This window comes from Vombatus ursinus, unplaced genomic scaffold (genome assembly GCF_900497805.2).
Source record: "Vombatus ursinus unplaced genomic scaffold, bare-nosed wombat genome assembly UNPS02014780.1, whole genome shotgun sequence".
Classification (NCBI taxonomy): Eukaryota; Metazoa; Chordata; class Mammalia; order Diprotodontia; family Vombatidae; genus Vombatus; species Vombatus ursinus.
In genome coordinates, this window is record NW_020954558.1 from 2556863 (window position 1) to 2570808 (window position 13946).

The following is a 13946-nucleotide window of genomic DNA, read 5'->3' on the forward strand; positions in this document are numbered from 1 at the left end:
TTTGGTCATAAATTCTTCCCTTCTCCATAGATCTGAAAGGCAAACTATTCCTTGCTCTCCTAGTTAGCTTACAGTATCAGTCTTTACATCTAAATCCTGTACCCATTTTGAAGGGCAGCTCTCTTTTGACTCTCCACTCCCACTCTTCTGTAGGAAGTTCCTTTAACTGATCCTTATATGAAAGGATTCCCCCCCTCCCCCAATCCTGTTCCCCCTGCTCTGCAAGTGCTCCAGGTTTTGCACTCAGGAGAGAGGCAGCTGAGGCCATTAGAAAGCGACTTAGGCTTCTGTGTGCAGTGTTCCAAGGAATCTTGTCAGACGGGATGAGCACTTTTTGGGGCCTCCTGCTTTGGGGAGTGCTGTTACCAGATGATCCCTGAGAGCAAGATTATGTTCTGCCAGCCATTTGCTATCTCAGTTAGTCACTCAACAAATCCCTAGTGTTCACAGGACATGGGCTTGGGCACCGTGGGAAAAAATGATGTGCTGTCCCTTATAGTCTTGTTGGGGAGGATGAACTTGAAAAGGCGAGAGTAGCCAGGCTGACCTCCTCCCCAAACAAGCCAAGCTTGTTTCTGCCTTCACTCATGTTCTTCCCCTAATGGGGATTCCTTTCATCTCCTCTGCCTGCACTAACTGGGGCCAAGCTCAAATCTCATGCTGCCCAGGTTTTCCCCAACTCCTTTAGCCCATGTGAACCTTTCTCCACTGGACCTCTACAAACCTTAAGGGTCTGTATAAATTCTTTTGGTCCTGAATTATGGACACATAGTTATTTGTTTTTTTTAAAGAATATTTAACCATTCAACTTTTGTGCCTTTTGTCTCTCCTACCAGGCTGTGTAAGCAGGGGTTAGTTAGCTTTGCTCCTTTTCTGGACTCCCTCACAGCAGTGCTAGGAAATGAAAATTCCTCATTAACTGATTGACTGCCAGAGGAGGAAGGAAAGATGGAAGCCTGGGCAGAGGAGCAGTGCAGGGGCATTAGCCCTCACAAGGAAGTGAGGTTGGTGGTCAAGGCTGGGCCTCAGAGGATTTTTTAAGTTAAGTAGGAGGCAAAAGAAGGACATAAAAAAATAGACTGCTTCTATTTGGGGTGGACGAAACAAAGGTAACAGAGAAGATAGAACTACTCAATTCTAATTTTCCTGGAGTTTTCCTTTCCAAGGAGAATGACAGTCACATTAGGAAGGACAGAATAAAAATGGCTAAGAGGGATCTGAAAAAGAAGATAAGATGGTGAGAGCACCAAGGGCCCTCAATGAGTACAAGTCACTAGGTCCAGATCATTTCAACCCAGGAGACAGAAAGAACTGGTTGGTGGGTATGCCGATCTCTGAAGAGTTGCAGAAGAGGAGTTTTCAGGCTGGGAGTGGACAAATGTGGTCCAAACTGTGAAATAAGAGAAGGGCTTGGGTACTTTGAATTATATAGTAGCAGTAAGCTTGACTTGGATTTCTGGCAGAATCCTAGACCTGATGATTAGAGAATTTGCTGGCATAAAGAGCTATCCTGGGCTCATCAAGAACAGGTCATGCCAGAATGGCCAGACTAACCTCATTTCCTCCTTTGACAGGCTTCACAGATTAGCAGATCAGAGGGATGCTAAGGACAAAGCCTAAGTGAACACGGCACGTGACAGTCAGTATCCCTAATGGTATGCTTGTGGACAAGGTGGCAGAATGTAGACGAAATGACAGTATAGAAAGGTGAGTTTGGAATGACAGGAACAACTGAACCCAAAGTCTAGAGATTAATGTCAACCAACCTGGAATAAGTCTTTAGTGGAGTGCCCCAGGGATCTGCCTTTGCACCAATCATGTTAAACAATCTTTATCAGTGACTTTGATGAAGACAGAGATGACATGCTTAATAAATATGTATATGATATCAAACTGGAAGGGATGGTTAATATACTGGGCATCAAAACTAGAATTTAAAAATACTCTGAGACAGGCTGATGCTAACAAGGTGGAATATAATAGGGATACATATGCAGTCCTACACTTGTAACAGTGGTTGTAGTTGCAAAATCAACTGTATCAATACTATATTAAAAAGATCTTAGGATTTTTAGTTGAATACAAGCTCAGTGAAGCAGCAGAGTGATGTCAGTGTGGTTTTAGGATACGTTCCTTAATAGAGGGGCTAGGGTAGGGAGGATGGTTTTGTTGCAAACCCCCCTGGGTCAGATCATATTTGGTGACTAAGTCCTATTCCAAGGATCACATATAAGAAGGGCCTTAATGAGTTGGGTTGAGGGCTACCAGGTTGGGAATGGGGCTGGCAACCATCCCTTTAGGAACTAGGAATATTGAACCTGGAGAGTAGGAAATTACATGGAAATTTTCCCCAGTAACTGGAGCTGTTTGAAAATGAAATGGGTTGCTTTGGAAGTCTATAATTAAATTACAGCTAGGATTCATGGTTTGAACAGGGTGGGACTAGATGAACTCTGAGGTTCCTTTCAACACTGCAAGTGTTTGATACCAAGACAAATGGGGAGAGGGCTCAGCAGATGAATTCTGAAGGGAAAGGCACAGGATGGACCCCCTGGACAGGGTCATTCCTGTTGAGCTCTACACCCCAGATTTGGGAAGGAAGAGGGTTCTTTCCCGTAGGTCTGCAATCCAGGTGCTGGCTCTGCCTAGCTCCAGGAAGCCTGAAGAAGTCTTGGCCCCAGGCTGCTTGGTTCTTGCCTTATTTTCTCCATCTGTAACACCGTAACAGTGTGCTTGCATCTTCCAGAGGCCCCTCAGCTGGGGATTGCACTGATAAATTCACTGTATTACTTTGCACAAATCAATACCCCAGCACTTATCAGGGGTTGATGTGACCAAAATTGGTTTCAGCCAATTTGTGAGTGTAATAAATGTTCGTTTATCAAATCAGTTCATTCAGCAGTGCTTCGCTGGCTGCCCATCTTCATGGCACCCACAGGGTTGCCAGGGTTTAGACCCACCCATGCTTGGTGCATTTCTAGACTTCCATGGAGGCCACAGGAGAGCCATAGTGCAGAAACTGAGTTATGCCTGAGACGTCGAGGTAGAGACTTAGCCCTTTAGTCATCTTATGCTGCCGATGAAGGTCCCAGATGGAATCCATTTCCATGGCTCCTGAAGGGCCTAACCAACGGCTTCTAGGAGCGGAGCCTCAGAGCAGGGGAGTGGATACACATCAAGGCTGGTTGAAGGTAGGGAAGAGGAAGGAGGTTCTGGCTCAGAGACTCACCTGGGGCCCTGCCAGTTCTGGGGCTGCTAGGAACATTAGGGATCATCTAGTCACAATCTGTTCATTTTACAGGTAGAAAAGCTGAGGCTCAGAAAGGAGAACTGATTTGCTAGGGATCACAAAATTAGTAAGTATCAAGTGGGATGAGAACCAGGTCTTTTGACTCCAAGTCCAGTGGTTTTTCCACTAGGCCATGCTGCCCTACCAGGGACCATTACTCATTTTCAGTGAGACCTGGCATAAAATATGCAATATAAAAAACAGGCTAGGAAATGCTACTGTTTCCTGTCCAAAACTCCCAATCTTGTAAGGTTTCTCTCCTTTAGCAAGCCTTCTTGAAGCTCCCTGACCACTCCCACTGAGCTCTAGAGATCCCCCTTCTCCGGGCTCTAACAGCCCTCAGTCATCCTTGCTGACACCTGATTATGCAGCATTTTGTTTGGTTCTCTCATCATGTCCTAGGTATGAGTTCCATCTCTCCAATGAGGCTATGAATGCCAAGGGCAGGGTCCAGGTCAGCTCCTCAGTCACCTTTGGATTATGCTGCCCAAGGCTAGGGCCTAGATCTTCCTTCCGTCTGTCCCCCCAGACTGTGAACTATTGAGGGTGGGGCCTTGGTGGCCTCCTTCACAGGGTCCTATCCACAGGACATGATCAATATAAATTTGCTAATCTGACCTTGGTTGAGCCTCCTAAAAATTTTCTTGTATCCATCTGATTTTAAAACAGGGACAAGCCTATAGTTCTTTTAGAGATCTGAGAACAATCCCAGTGGTCTCAGATTGTGGGGGAAGGAATATTTCATGGCCCCCTCGGCCTCCTCTTCTGACCTTTATTTCACACCACCTAAGTAATGCCTCCTTCCCATTCTCACTCCTAACAGCAAGCCTAGATTGTGGCAAAGGCCATAAAAAAGGGTTATACAATACCCTTTTTCATGGCCCTAGTATTCTTCCTAATCAGTTTTCAAACTTATTTGGCCAACAGTCATTTGGTGCTTGAAATATACTGATGGAAGGCTAGCATGATGGGCTGAATATACTTGGCCTGACTAAATTTCATTTTATTAGAAACCTGGGTTCAGAAAACCAACATAAATATAGGACGGAGAGGCATGGCATCAAGTCATTTGAAAAAGATATGGAGATCTTAGTGGGCTGCAAGCCCCAATCTACAGTGTGACAAAAAAGCCAAAGGATTCACTTGATTCAGGGTGCATAAAGAGGCATAGTATGCTGAATTAGGAGGTGATGGGCCTACTTTCCCCTGCCCTGGTCAGGCCATATCTGGGACTTTTTGAAGATCTGTAAAGCTGACAAAAGATTATGCTCTGTCTGCTTAGTCCCAAGAAGGCAGAATTAAGAGTAATGAGTGGAAGTCACCGAAAGGCATGTTTAAGTTTGCCATCAATAACAATGCATTTTAGAGCTGTCCAGACATGGACTGACTGCCTCTGGAAGTACTGGGTTCTCTTTCACTGGGGCTCATTAAGAAGACACTAGATAACAAAAACTTGTCAAAAACTGAGAGATGATGTGACTCTGGAACCTGTAACTGCTGGGGACGGCTCAGGGGGTGAATCCATCGAGTTATGGAATACTTCAGGGATCTGTGGTTCTGCTGGTGTGGGTCTTCCTTTTCTGTATTAGTAGATAAACTTCCAAAGTTGCTATGCCTGAAAAATGAATTACCCATGGGCAACTTGGTGATCAGACTCTTAGAACTTCTACAGGGCTAGTTTTTGGACGAGACCTCTAAGCCATAAAACAGCCACAGGATAAGGAAGGGTCAGGGAAATTTTGGACCGAAGAGAAGAAATTAAGCCTATTTTCGTAATAGAAGGAAAAAAAATTTGGGAAACCCGGAGATGTTGCTGCACCTGACACTGAAACTCTCCCTCTTCAGTTATTTCCTTGATGTCCCCCCACCTCAGTACTGACAGGTGGCCTCCTCTTCTCTAAGTAGAAGGAAACTCTTGAGGCCAGGGATCTAAAATGAGGGGTCCACAGGGGACTCTTTGCATCTCTCTGTCTCTTTGCTTCCAAAGAAGCCCATGACAGAGCAAAGGCCTAGCACTCAGACTAGTGGGGTTGTGAGGCCAAGGTAAAGGCTAGGATTCCCTGGGCCCTGGTCTGACTGATCTCCACAAATTAAGGGCTCTAACGTGCACCTTCCCCACCAGTGTCAAAGGTCCCAGGCTTTCCTCATCCATCACAATTTGTAGGCAAGCAGGGAACCACTTCTGTTCACATGAAGAGGAGGGGGAGGGCCAGGCCTCTGTCCCTGAGGACAGCTCCTTTTCTCTACAAATTTACTTCATTCTCTGGGTTAGATATCCTCAGCCTCGCCCAACCTGCTGCCCCTCACAACTGTACCATGTGTCTTCCTAGACTGGGGATTGGTAGACCTGTCCCTGTTAAATAGGATGCTGAGCAAACTGGAGACCAGATTACACAAGAAATCTGTTGAGAGAAATAGGTTTTCTGACTCCAAGTCTGGTGATCTTTCCATTATATCCATTTATTTCTTGGTCATGGAGGCCACCCAAATTTGAGGAGTAAGAGGATGAGAACACAGAGAAGTAGTAGTCCGAGACAGAAGAATTATGAGAACACAGTATTCTACAACCCTTTCTCAGAGAACTGTTCTGAAGAAAGTGCTCTAGAAACCGTTACACACTACATATGTCACAGACATTATTATTCAACATGTTATATGTGGAAGACTGAACTGGGCCCTGTAGATACAATACTAGATTCTGACACAGGCTTTGCTCTCAAGAAGCTTATAATCTAATGGAAAAAGAATAAGTTCATAAGTAACTAGTCTAAGTGCAAAAGTAGAGATACAGGAAAATAATGTTCTGAGAAACAGGAGGAAGGAGGTGGGGTGGGTTCAGTGAAAGCTTCTGGAGACAGTGGCATCTGAATGGGGCCTTGAAGTGAGAGGGATTTCAATTTGTGAGTATGGGGGAAGCTCTCTCCAGGCAGAGGTGATATCAGGAGACAACAGAGGGTAAGAAGAGAATTAGTACAATTAGGATGGAACCTAAGAGTATGTGATGGGAAACAGCGTGAGACAAGGCGTGGAGTATCCAGACTATGGGAGGTGCTAAATGACAGTCCGAGGATTCACACTTTATTTAATAGGTAATAGGGATCCACTGAAGGTTTTTGAGGAGAGCATCACTTTGATCAGAGCAGTGTAATGGGAAGATAATTTAGACAGCAGGGAGAAAGATGGTCTGGGGTGGGCACCCTGGAGGCAGGGAGACCAATAATTTGGTCAACAGGTAATGAGGTCCTGAACTAGGGTAGTTGCATTGGGAGTGCTGTGAAGGAGCAGAATGTAGGAGAGGCTGTAGAAGGAGAAAAAGCAAGATCGACCAACTGATGGGACACGGGATGAACAAAACTGAATTCATCATCTTTCCTCCACACCTTAAACCTGCTCCTGGTCCTCTCTCCCTGACGTCTCTAGTTCCACTGCTGGCATCAGTGTTCTTCCAGAGATCCAGGCTCAGAACCTCCCCCACCCCACAATTATGGGGCAAAAAGACTCCACATTTGGTTGAGTCACACATGATCACACAACTAGCACGTTTCAGAAGTAGGATCTCAACTCAGGTACCCCCTGACTCCAAGTCCACTGGTCCTTTTTCCATTACATGGGGCTACCTCCTAAATTCTGGGGGACATATTCAAGGAAACAAGACAGAGAAATGGTAGTCATAAAGAGATGGAACAATCATGAAGGTAAAATGTTACATGAGAGATGGGAGAAGAAAGGATTATGAAGAAAGAGGGGTGGGTCAATAGAGTCAAAAGCTGCAGAGAAGTCAAGGAGGATGAGGTAAGTTATCAGGTTTAAATTAAATATATGCCAGGGTGCTGAAGGAACTAACTGGAAGATGTGACTGCTGAGTTACTCTGTGTGATCTTTGAAAGGTCACAGAAAATGGGAGAGAAAGGGATGGGAGAGAGGAAGGTTAAAAAAAAAAATGGCAGGGTGGAGTGAGGGAAGGGTGGAATCATCAAATTTTAGGCCAGTAAACCTGACTGATTCTCGGGAAGATGCTATAACATATGAAAGGGACAGTCTCAGAGCATTTACAGAAAGACACGGGAATTGCTTAGGCCCTAGTGTGGCCTTGGGAACAGGTCATGCCAGACTAACTTTCCTTTTTTAACAAGCATAGATGAGGGGAATGCAGTAAATGTGATATGCCTGGATGTCAGCAAACACTTGACTGGGTCTTTGGGAAGACTCAGGTGAATAACTAGATCCAAAGCATGATCAACAGGACTAGTCTATGTCATTAGTAGGGAGCATCAGGAACCTTTCTGTCTCTGGCCTGGGATATTTAATGATATGGATGAAGATGAGAGACTGGTCAAATGTACAAATGGCCTGGAGCTGGGAGAGTCAGCCAATACTTGTTGTCCTCCACACCTAGAGCTCATCTGGAGAACTATGTTCAGTTACAGTTATCATATTCAGGAAGGACTCACTTATGAGTCAGAAAATGGCCAGAGAAAGGCATGGGATGGTAGGTGGATGAGAGAAGGGGCCGTGGAGGACAGAACAAAAGGTATGCTGTCTTCAAGTATCTGAAAGGCTGTCATGTGGAAGATGGATGAACCTGTTTTTGTCAGGCCCAAGAGGGCAGAAATGAGAAGCACTGGGTGGAAGTCGGCAAAGAGGTGGATGGAGGCTGGCTGTAAGGAAAAGCTTCCTAACAATGACAGCACTTCCAAAAGTGGATGTGTTGCTTTAGGAGGTAGTGAGTTCCCATTAAAGGAGGTCTGCAAACAGGGACTGGCTGACCACTTGTCAGAGATGTTGAAGGTGGTGGGGAGGGAAATAAAAATTGCTAATGTGGATTCAGAAGTAAAGCAGAGTATATTTAACCCTGGGGTTTATCTTTCGGTGAGACACTTTGAAGAAGGCAGCAGTACCAGCCATGGTCCTGCTGATGGCGGCATGGCGTGGAAGTAGTAGGTCAGCCAGCAAAAGCCAGGGGCACGCTTGAGGTCACTTATGGGACTGGATTCTACAAAGCCTGCTTTTGCATACCTCTGGGCCTTCGTCAGTCACTACTCTTTAGCTTTAATGTGTCTCTTTAGCTTGGCTTTCTTCTTCATGATTAAAAGCTAATAATACCTTATATCCAGTTGGCTCTTTATAAGGGGCATTCTCATCTATTATCTCAATTGATCCTCACAACACCCTTGTGAGACAGGAACTATTAACTCCTTTTAAAAGATGGGGAAATTGAGGCCCAGAGAAGGTTAAGTGAATTGATCGAGGGCACACAGAGTCAGCAGCATAGTGAGACTCTGAACTCGTGTCTGCTGGACTTGAGCTGAGAGCTCTTTCTTTGAGACTTGGCTGCTTCTGAGGTGCAGGGCCCTGGGTGGCTGTGGGGGGAGCTGTTAGTCGGGATTCTGGATTCTCTCAGGGTACATACTCCTGCCCCATGCCAAGAAGGAGACGACTAAAGAAAAAGGAGTCAGTGTCAAATGAGAAATGCAGGTGCATTCCCCTGCCTCTTCACTGGCTTCCCGATGCCTCACTTATCTTGTTAGCTTGAGACACGGGCAAGGGGAGGAAGGTCAAAGGGGAGTGGGCAGATTGCTGGCTGAAGGACCTTGAGGGAATCCAAGGGGAAACATTATGGTGGCAGGTATGTCCTGATCCGTGTGGACATAAAAGGCCGATAGGAGACGTTTTATTAAATCTCTGGTAGGATCATTTGTCTCTCCTTTCCAGGGGCCCCTCCCTCTTCCCCTTCAACCAGAAGCAGCACAGCAGAAAGGGAGCAAAGAACAAACTCTTTACTACTGGACAAATGTCCAGCATAATAAGAGGCTGGGCAGGCCCATCCTGTTGTGGTGAGGTGGCAGGATAGCTGGTGGGCATGCTGGCATCGTGACATGTCACCTGCTACTTACTCCCCAGTGTCACTTTGAATCAGTTTCCCCTTCTCCTGATCTGATTCTATAAAAGGTCCCTGAAAGGTCTGAATCCTATAGACCTACGTGGTAACCAGCCCTGCTGGGGGCTCTGTCAAGGGGAGACAGTTGGGGTGGTTCCTGCTTGAAAGGGTAGAGGCCCTGCCTGGTTTGGGGACAGCTTAAAACTCTAGGCTGCCTTCAATGAAAACAGTGGTCAACCTTCTGACCTTGGGCTAACAGCACACTCTGGGTCAGAAGGCTCCGACAACTCCTTTTGTCTCTGGAAACAGGCTGGTCCCCTGGCCCCAGTGATTAGGAGTCTTGTTCCCTGATGAACCGGGGATAATAGAGGGTCAGGCTGGGGCGGCCTGCCTTCATTTTTCAATTAAATCTTTAATTGCTTTCTGGAAGGTGACAAACTTTCCTCTGGAGGCCCCAGAGGGAAAGACACAATTTCGGCCTGATGGCCCCTTTTATCACTCAGGCTTGGCGGCTAGATTGGAAATTTGCAGCTTGATGTCTTGGGGTAGCCCAGTGTGTGAAGGCAGAGATCAGTGCTATGCTTAGGGAGCAGGACTGGCCTTGTGGGTGAGGTGAGAAGAACCAGGAGGCTCCAACAGCACCGTCTCAGGGCCCTTCTCTCTTCTGATCTAACAGATATGCTATAATTCTCCCTCTCTCCTGTCTCATTTCATAGCCCTGGGTTAGACCCCTAACACCAGGCACGTGGTCTCTTGAAGGACTCTGTGAACACATGCTCCTGTTATACTGAATTGGAAGGAAAGTAAAGATGTCTTACAAACACCACAGTGTGCTCAATTTGGAGTCAGAAAACCTGGGTTCTAGTCTTAGCTCTGACACTTTATAGCTATAAGACTTTGGGTCAGTTACTTCACCTTAGCCTCAGTTTTCCCATATGTAAAATGGGAATAATAGTACTCAAATTACTTCAGGAGATGCAATGTGGCATAACAGAAAGAACACTGGACTTTAGAACCCCAGTTCCAATATTTCTTAGCTGTATGACCTTGGGCAGTCACATAACAATGATGACAAAGATAGCTGAGATGTAAATACACTTTACATTCATTCTCTTTTGAACCTCATAGAGATTAAATGTCTTTGGTCCCACAGCTGCCACGGGTGTGAGGCAGGATCTGAACCTTTCTTGACTTAGGTCCAACCATCTATGATTTATAATCATTGCAGAAGGGACAGAGACATGGAGGAGGTGGGCTGGCTGGCTAGGGCAGCAAAAGGTGAATGTACAAATGGGGACCTGTGTGGGGAGGACTGAGTAAGCAGGTGCTGTTGGTACTGGGGGGTGGCCATGGGACTTCTGGTGCTTGCCCCTATCTGAGAGATTCCAGATGGCAAAATGAGGTCCTGGAGAGAGCACCAGACCAGCAGTCGGTGGGTTCCAGGCCCATTTTGCAGATGATGAAACTACCACTGTATGATCTTGGATAAATCTTTGGATTGGATAATTTATGAGGTTCATTCCAGCTGCAATGTCCTTTTTTTTTTTTTTTAAGGCAATTGGGTTTAAGCGACTTGCCCAGGGTCACATGGCTAGTAAGTGACAAATAAGATTGGTCTGAGGCTGAATTTGAACTCAGGTCCTCCTGACTTCCAGGCCGGTGCCTGCCCACTGTGCTGAGCTGTCCCCTCTAATATTCTATGAAATAGGTTCACAGCATTTTTGTTCAGTCTAGACTTGACAGGGTACTCACAATGAATGGATTTGAACATGTAGTTCTGCCTATCCTGATATGTCTGTCCCATCTCTCAACGACCGGGGTTGAATCTACTCTCTAAAGGTACCCATGGGGCAGGCGGCCTAGTACTATTAGGCAACTATTTGCTCTTTAAATATTCTGAAAACAATTGCTCCTTTTTGCTGGCCAGCCTGATCCCTGGTCACCTCTCCACCCTCAGGAGGAAAGTTGCATGGTTCTATCCTTATCCTTACACCAGGAGGGTCAGGATGCAGGGCTGCCAGGGCTATGGCATGATGCTTACCTGCTCCCACTGTGGCAATGGCGCTCTCCTGGCCAATGATGTGCTCCTTTAGCCGTTGCTCGAGTGGGAAGCGGCGACGTTCTTCAGCCTCACGCTTTCGTTGCTTCTCCTGGTACTGGCAGAGAAAAGGACAGGCAGCTTGGAATGTGGCAGACACTGTCACATCCTGGATCATCCTACCCCAGCCCACAGGCCTCTCAGGGGACAGAGATCCTGCATTTTTCTTCCTTGGCCAAAATGAATGCCCAGTTCTGTGTTGGCTCCAGAGCAGGAGCTCCATGATTTCATTTGAAGCAGAGAGGGAACTGGGCTAGGAAGCTCAGCCTTCTGGGGCAGGGAACTAAAAGGACAGGAAAGCCTGGAATCCAGACTTCACCCCTGGGAAAACCACAAGGCAGTCACCGGCAGGGAATACTTGAGAGTGAGGACAGCCCTTCTCAACAGCAGACTCAGCCCAGAGCTGGACAGACTCTCTACTGCCACAATCCAATTCACTTCATTCCATATTGACCAGGAGTCCAGCCCTGGGCTCAGCACTACTATGGGGAAATAGGAGCAGAGAGGGGCATGGCCATATTCCTGGGGTGCTAGCAGTCTAGTTGTATGATGGGGAGGTAAGAATCACACATAGGAAATCATCAGAAAACAATGCATTAATCTCACTGCTCAGCATAGACCCTAAGCAAGTCAAAGACAGGAAGGTCCCATACTACCAAAATATTCACAGCAGTGCCTTTGTGGTGGCGAGAATCTGGAAATGAAGCTAGTATCCATCAACTGGAGAAGAGTTTAACAAGTTCTGATATATGAATATAATGGAACATTACTGCACCATAAGAAACTACGAAAAAGAAGACTTTAGAGAAACATGGAGAGACTTGCATGAATTGACACGGAACAAAGAAAGGAAAACCAAAACAATATACACAGTTACATGGCACCAAAAGGCAGTGGCGCTCCCTCTCCTTTGGAGCGGGGTGGGAGCTTTGGGTACAGAATGTTAGATGTGCTGTCAGGCTCTCCTGGATCATGGATTTCAAGCAGCGAGGATGGGATCTTACAGGTCTAACAGCCTTACTGTGCAAACTACTGGCACAAAGAATGAGTGCCAGAGGTGGCACTCCAAAGCCAGCACTCTTTGGCAGACTGAGCATGCTGCTCAGTTTACCTTAATTGTTTTTTGTTCCAAAAGATGGTTCAAGGTGGGTGTGAGGGGTAATATGCTGGGAAATTACTGTGCTGTAAAAAAGGTTCAATAAAACTTTATTGAACTATGTGCTAAATGATGTGGCCCAGACTTAAAGGAGACCCTGAGTGGTGGACGGCAGTGACCTCAGAGCCAAAGTGCAGAAAGTGGGCAGAAGAGTAAAGGGAGGAGCCTTTCCTTGGTGTCTCCATTTTATCTCTGTGTCCATTGGCACTGGAACGTGAACTCGTGGAACCAGAGACTCACAGACTCTCAGAGCTGAGAGGAATCTCAGAGAGTAGCTAGTCGAACTTTCCATCCTGATCTGAACCTTCTTTAAGCCTCCCCAGCAGATCATTCAGCCTCTGATTAGCCAACTGCAGTGACTGGGAGCTGGGCCTCTTGGGTTCATCTGAGACTGAGTCCAAAGCTGCCTTTCCAAACAACACCTCTACATTTCCCCCATGGCCATTTCCACATTTTCCCACCACTTACTTATCCAGGCTCAACCCCACCCCTCATATCCCCCGCCCGTCAGATGAGCCTGACGGCACATCTAACATTCTGTACCCAAAGCTCCCACCCCACTCCAAAGGAGAGGGAGCCATTTCCCCAGAGCTCCACTGCCTTTTCGTGTGGGGGGTATGAGGGGTGGGGTTGAGCCTGGATAAGTAAGTGGTGGGAAAATGTGGAAATGGCCATGGGGGAAATGTAGAGGTGTTGTTTGGAAAGGCAGCTTTGGACTCAGTCTCAGATGAACCCAAGAGGCCCAGCTCCCAATCACTGCAGTTGGCTAATCAGAGGCTGAATGATCTGCTGGGGAGATACTCCTTTGTTGGATGTGCTGTTGAGGGTCTGTCCTAGGCACGGGGATCCTCTGGCTACCAAACCTAGGTCCTGTCAAAAAAGTCATGGCTGCAGAATGCTTTTGCGGGCAGAGTGGATAAAAAATATCAGCCACTCTGGCAGTGTTTTCCTGAGATGGTAGTGACCCTGACAGAAGTTAAAAACAATAAATAGCAAACAATCCAATTTTGGCTGTTGCTATCAGTCTGTAACTGAAAGCTCCCATCAGTCCCCATGTTTCATATGGAGCAATAACTTGGCTGCCGATCCCAGTGGAACGATGCTTGCGGGATGGAATCCAGCGTGTCACCAGATGGCTCCCTCAGGCACGGCATACATCACTGAGCTCTGACTCTGCCATCCATATATCTACAGCTTCCTCTAGTCACCCAGGCAGAGATAAGGCCTTAGGTTTGGTGCTGGGTGAGGTGTTTTCCTCTGGGAAGAACACAGACTTTCCAGGCACAACTTCAGCCATCTCTCCAGGACATCATGCAACAAGCAAGAGGTCCCTTAGGAGATCGGGAAAGGCAGAAATCTCTGAGGTCACAGAAAATTAGAGCTGGACTTTTTGTGGTGGCAAAGAATTGGAAATTGAGAGGATGCCCATCAATTGGGGAATGGCTGAGCAAGCTGTGGTATATGAATGTAATGGAATACTACTGTGCTATAAGAAATGAACAGGCTGGTTTCAGAAAAATCTGGG

At 46.6% G+C, this 13946-nt stretch overlaps 1 protein-coding gene across 2 annotated transcripts in view; it reads right to left on the reverse strand.

The window, feature by feature from the left end:
• CLPB (ClpB homolog, mitochondrial AAA ATPase chaperonin) overlaps positions 1-13946 on the reverse strand; it is a 193253-nt gene that overhangs the window by 33188 nt on the left and 146119 nt on the right. For both annotated transcript variants that reach the window (XM_027866236.1, XM_027866235.1), the window contains one exon: positions 11209-11323. In XM_027866236.1, coding sequence (XP_027722037.1) covers positions 11209-11323 — 115 coding nt within the window. The remainder of the gene's footprint in view (positions 1-11208; positions 11324-13946) is intronic.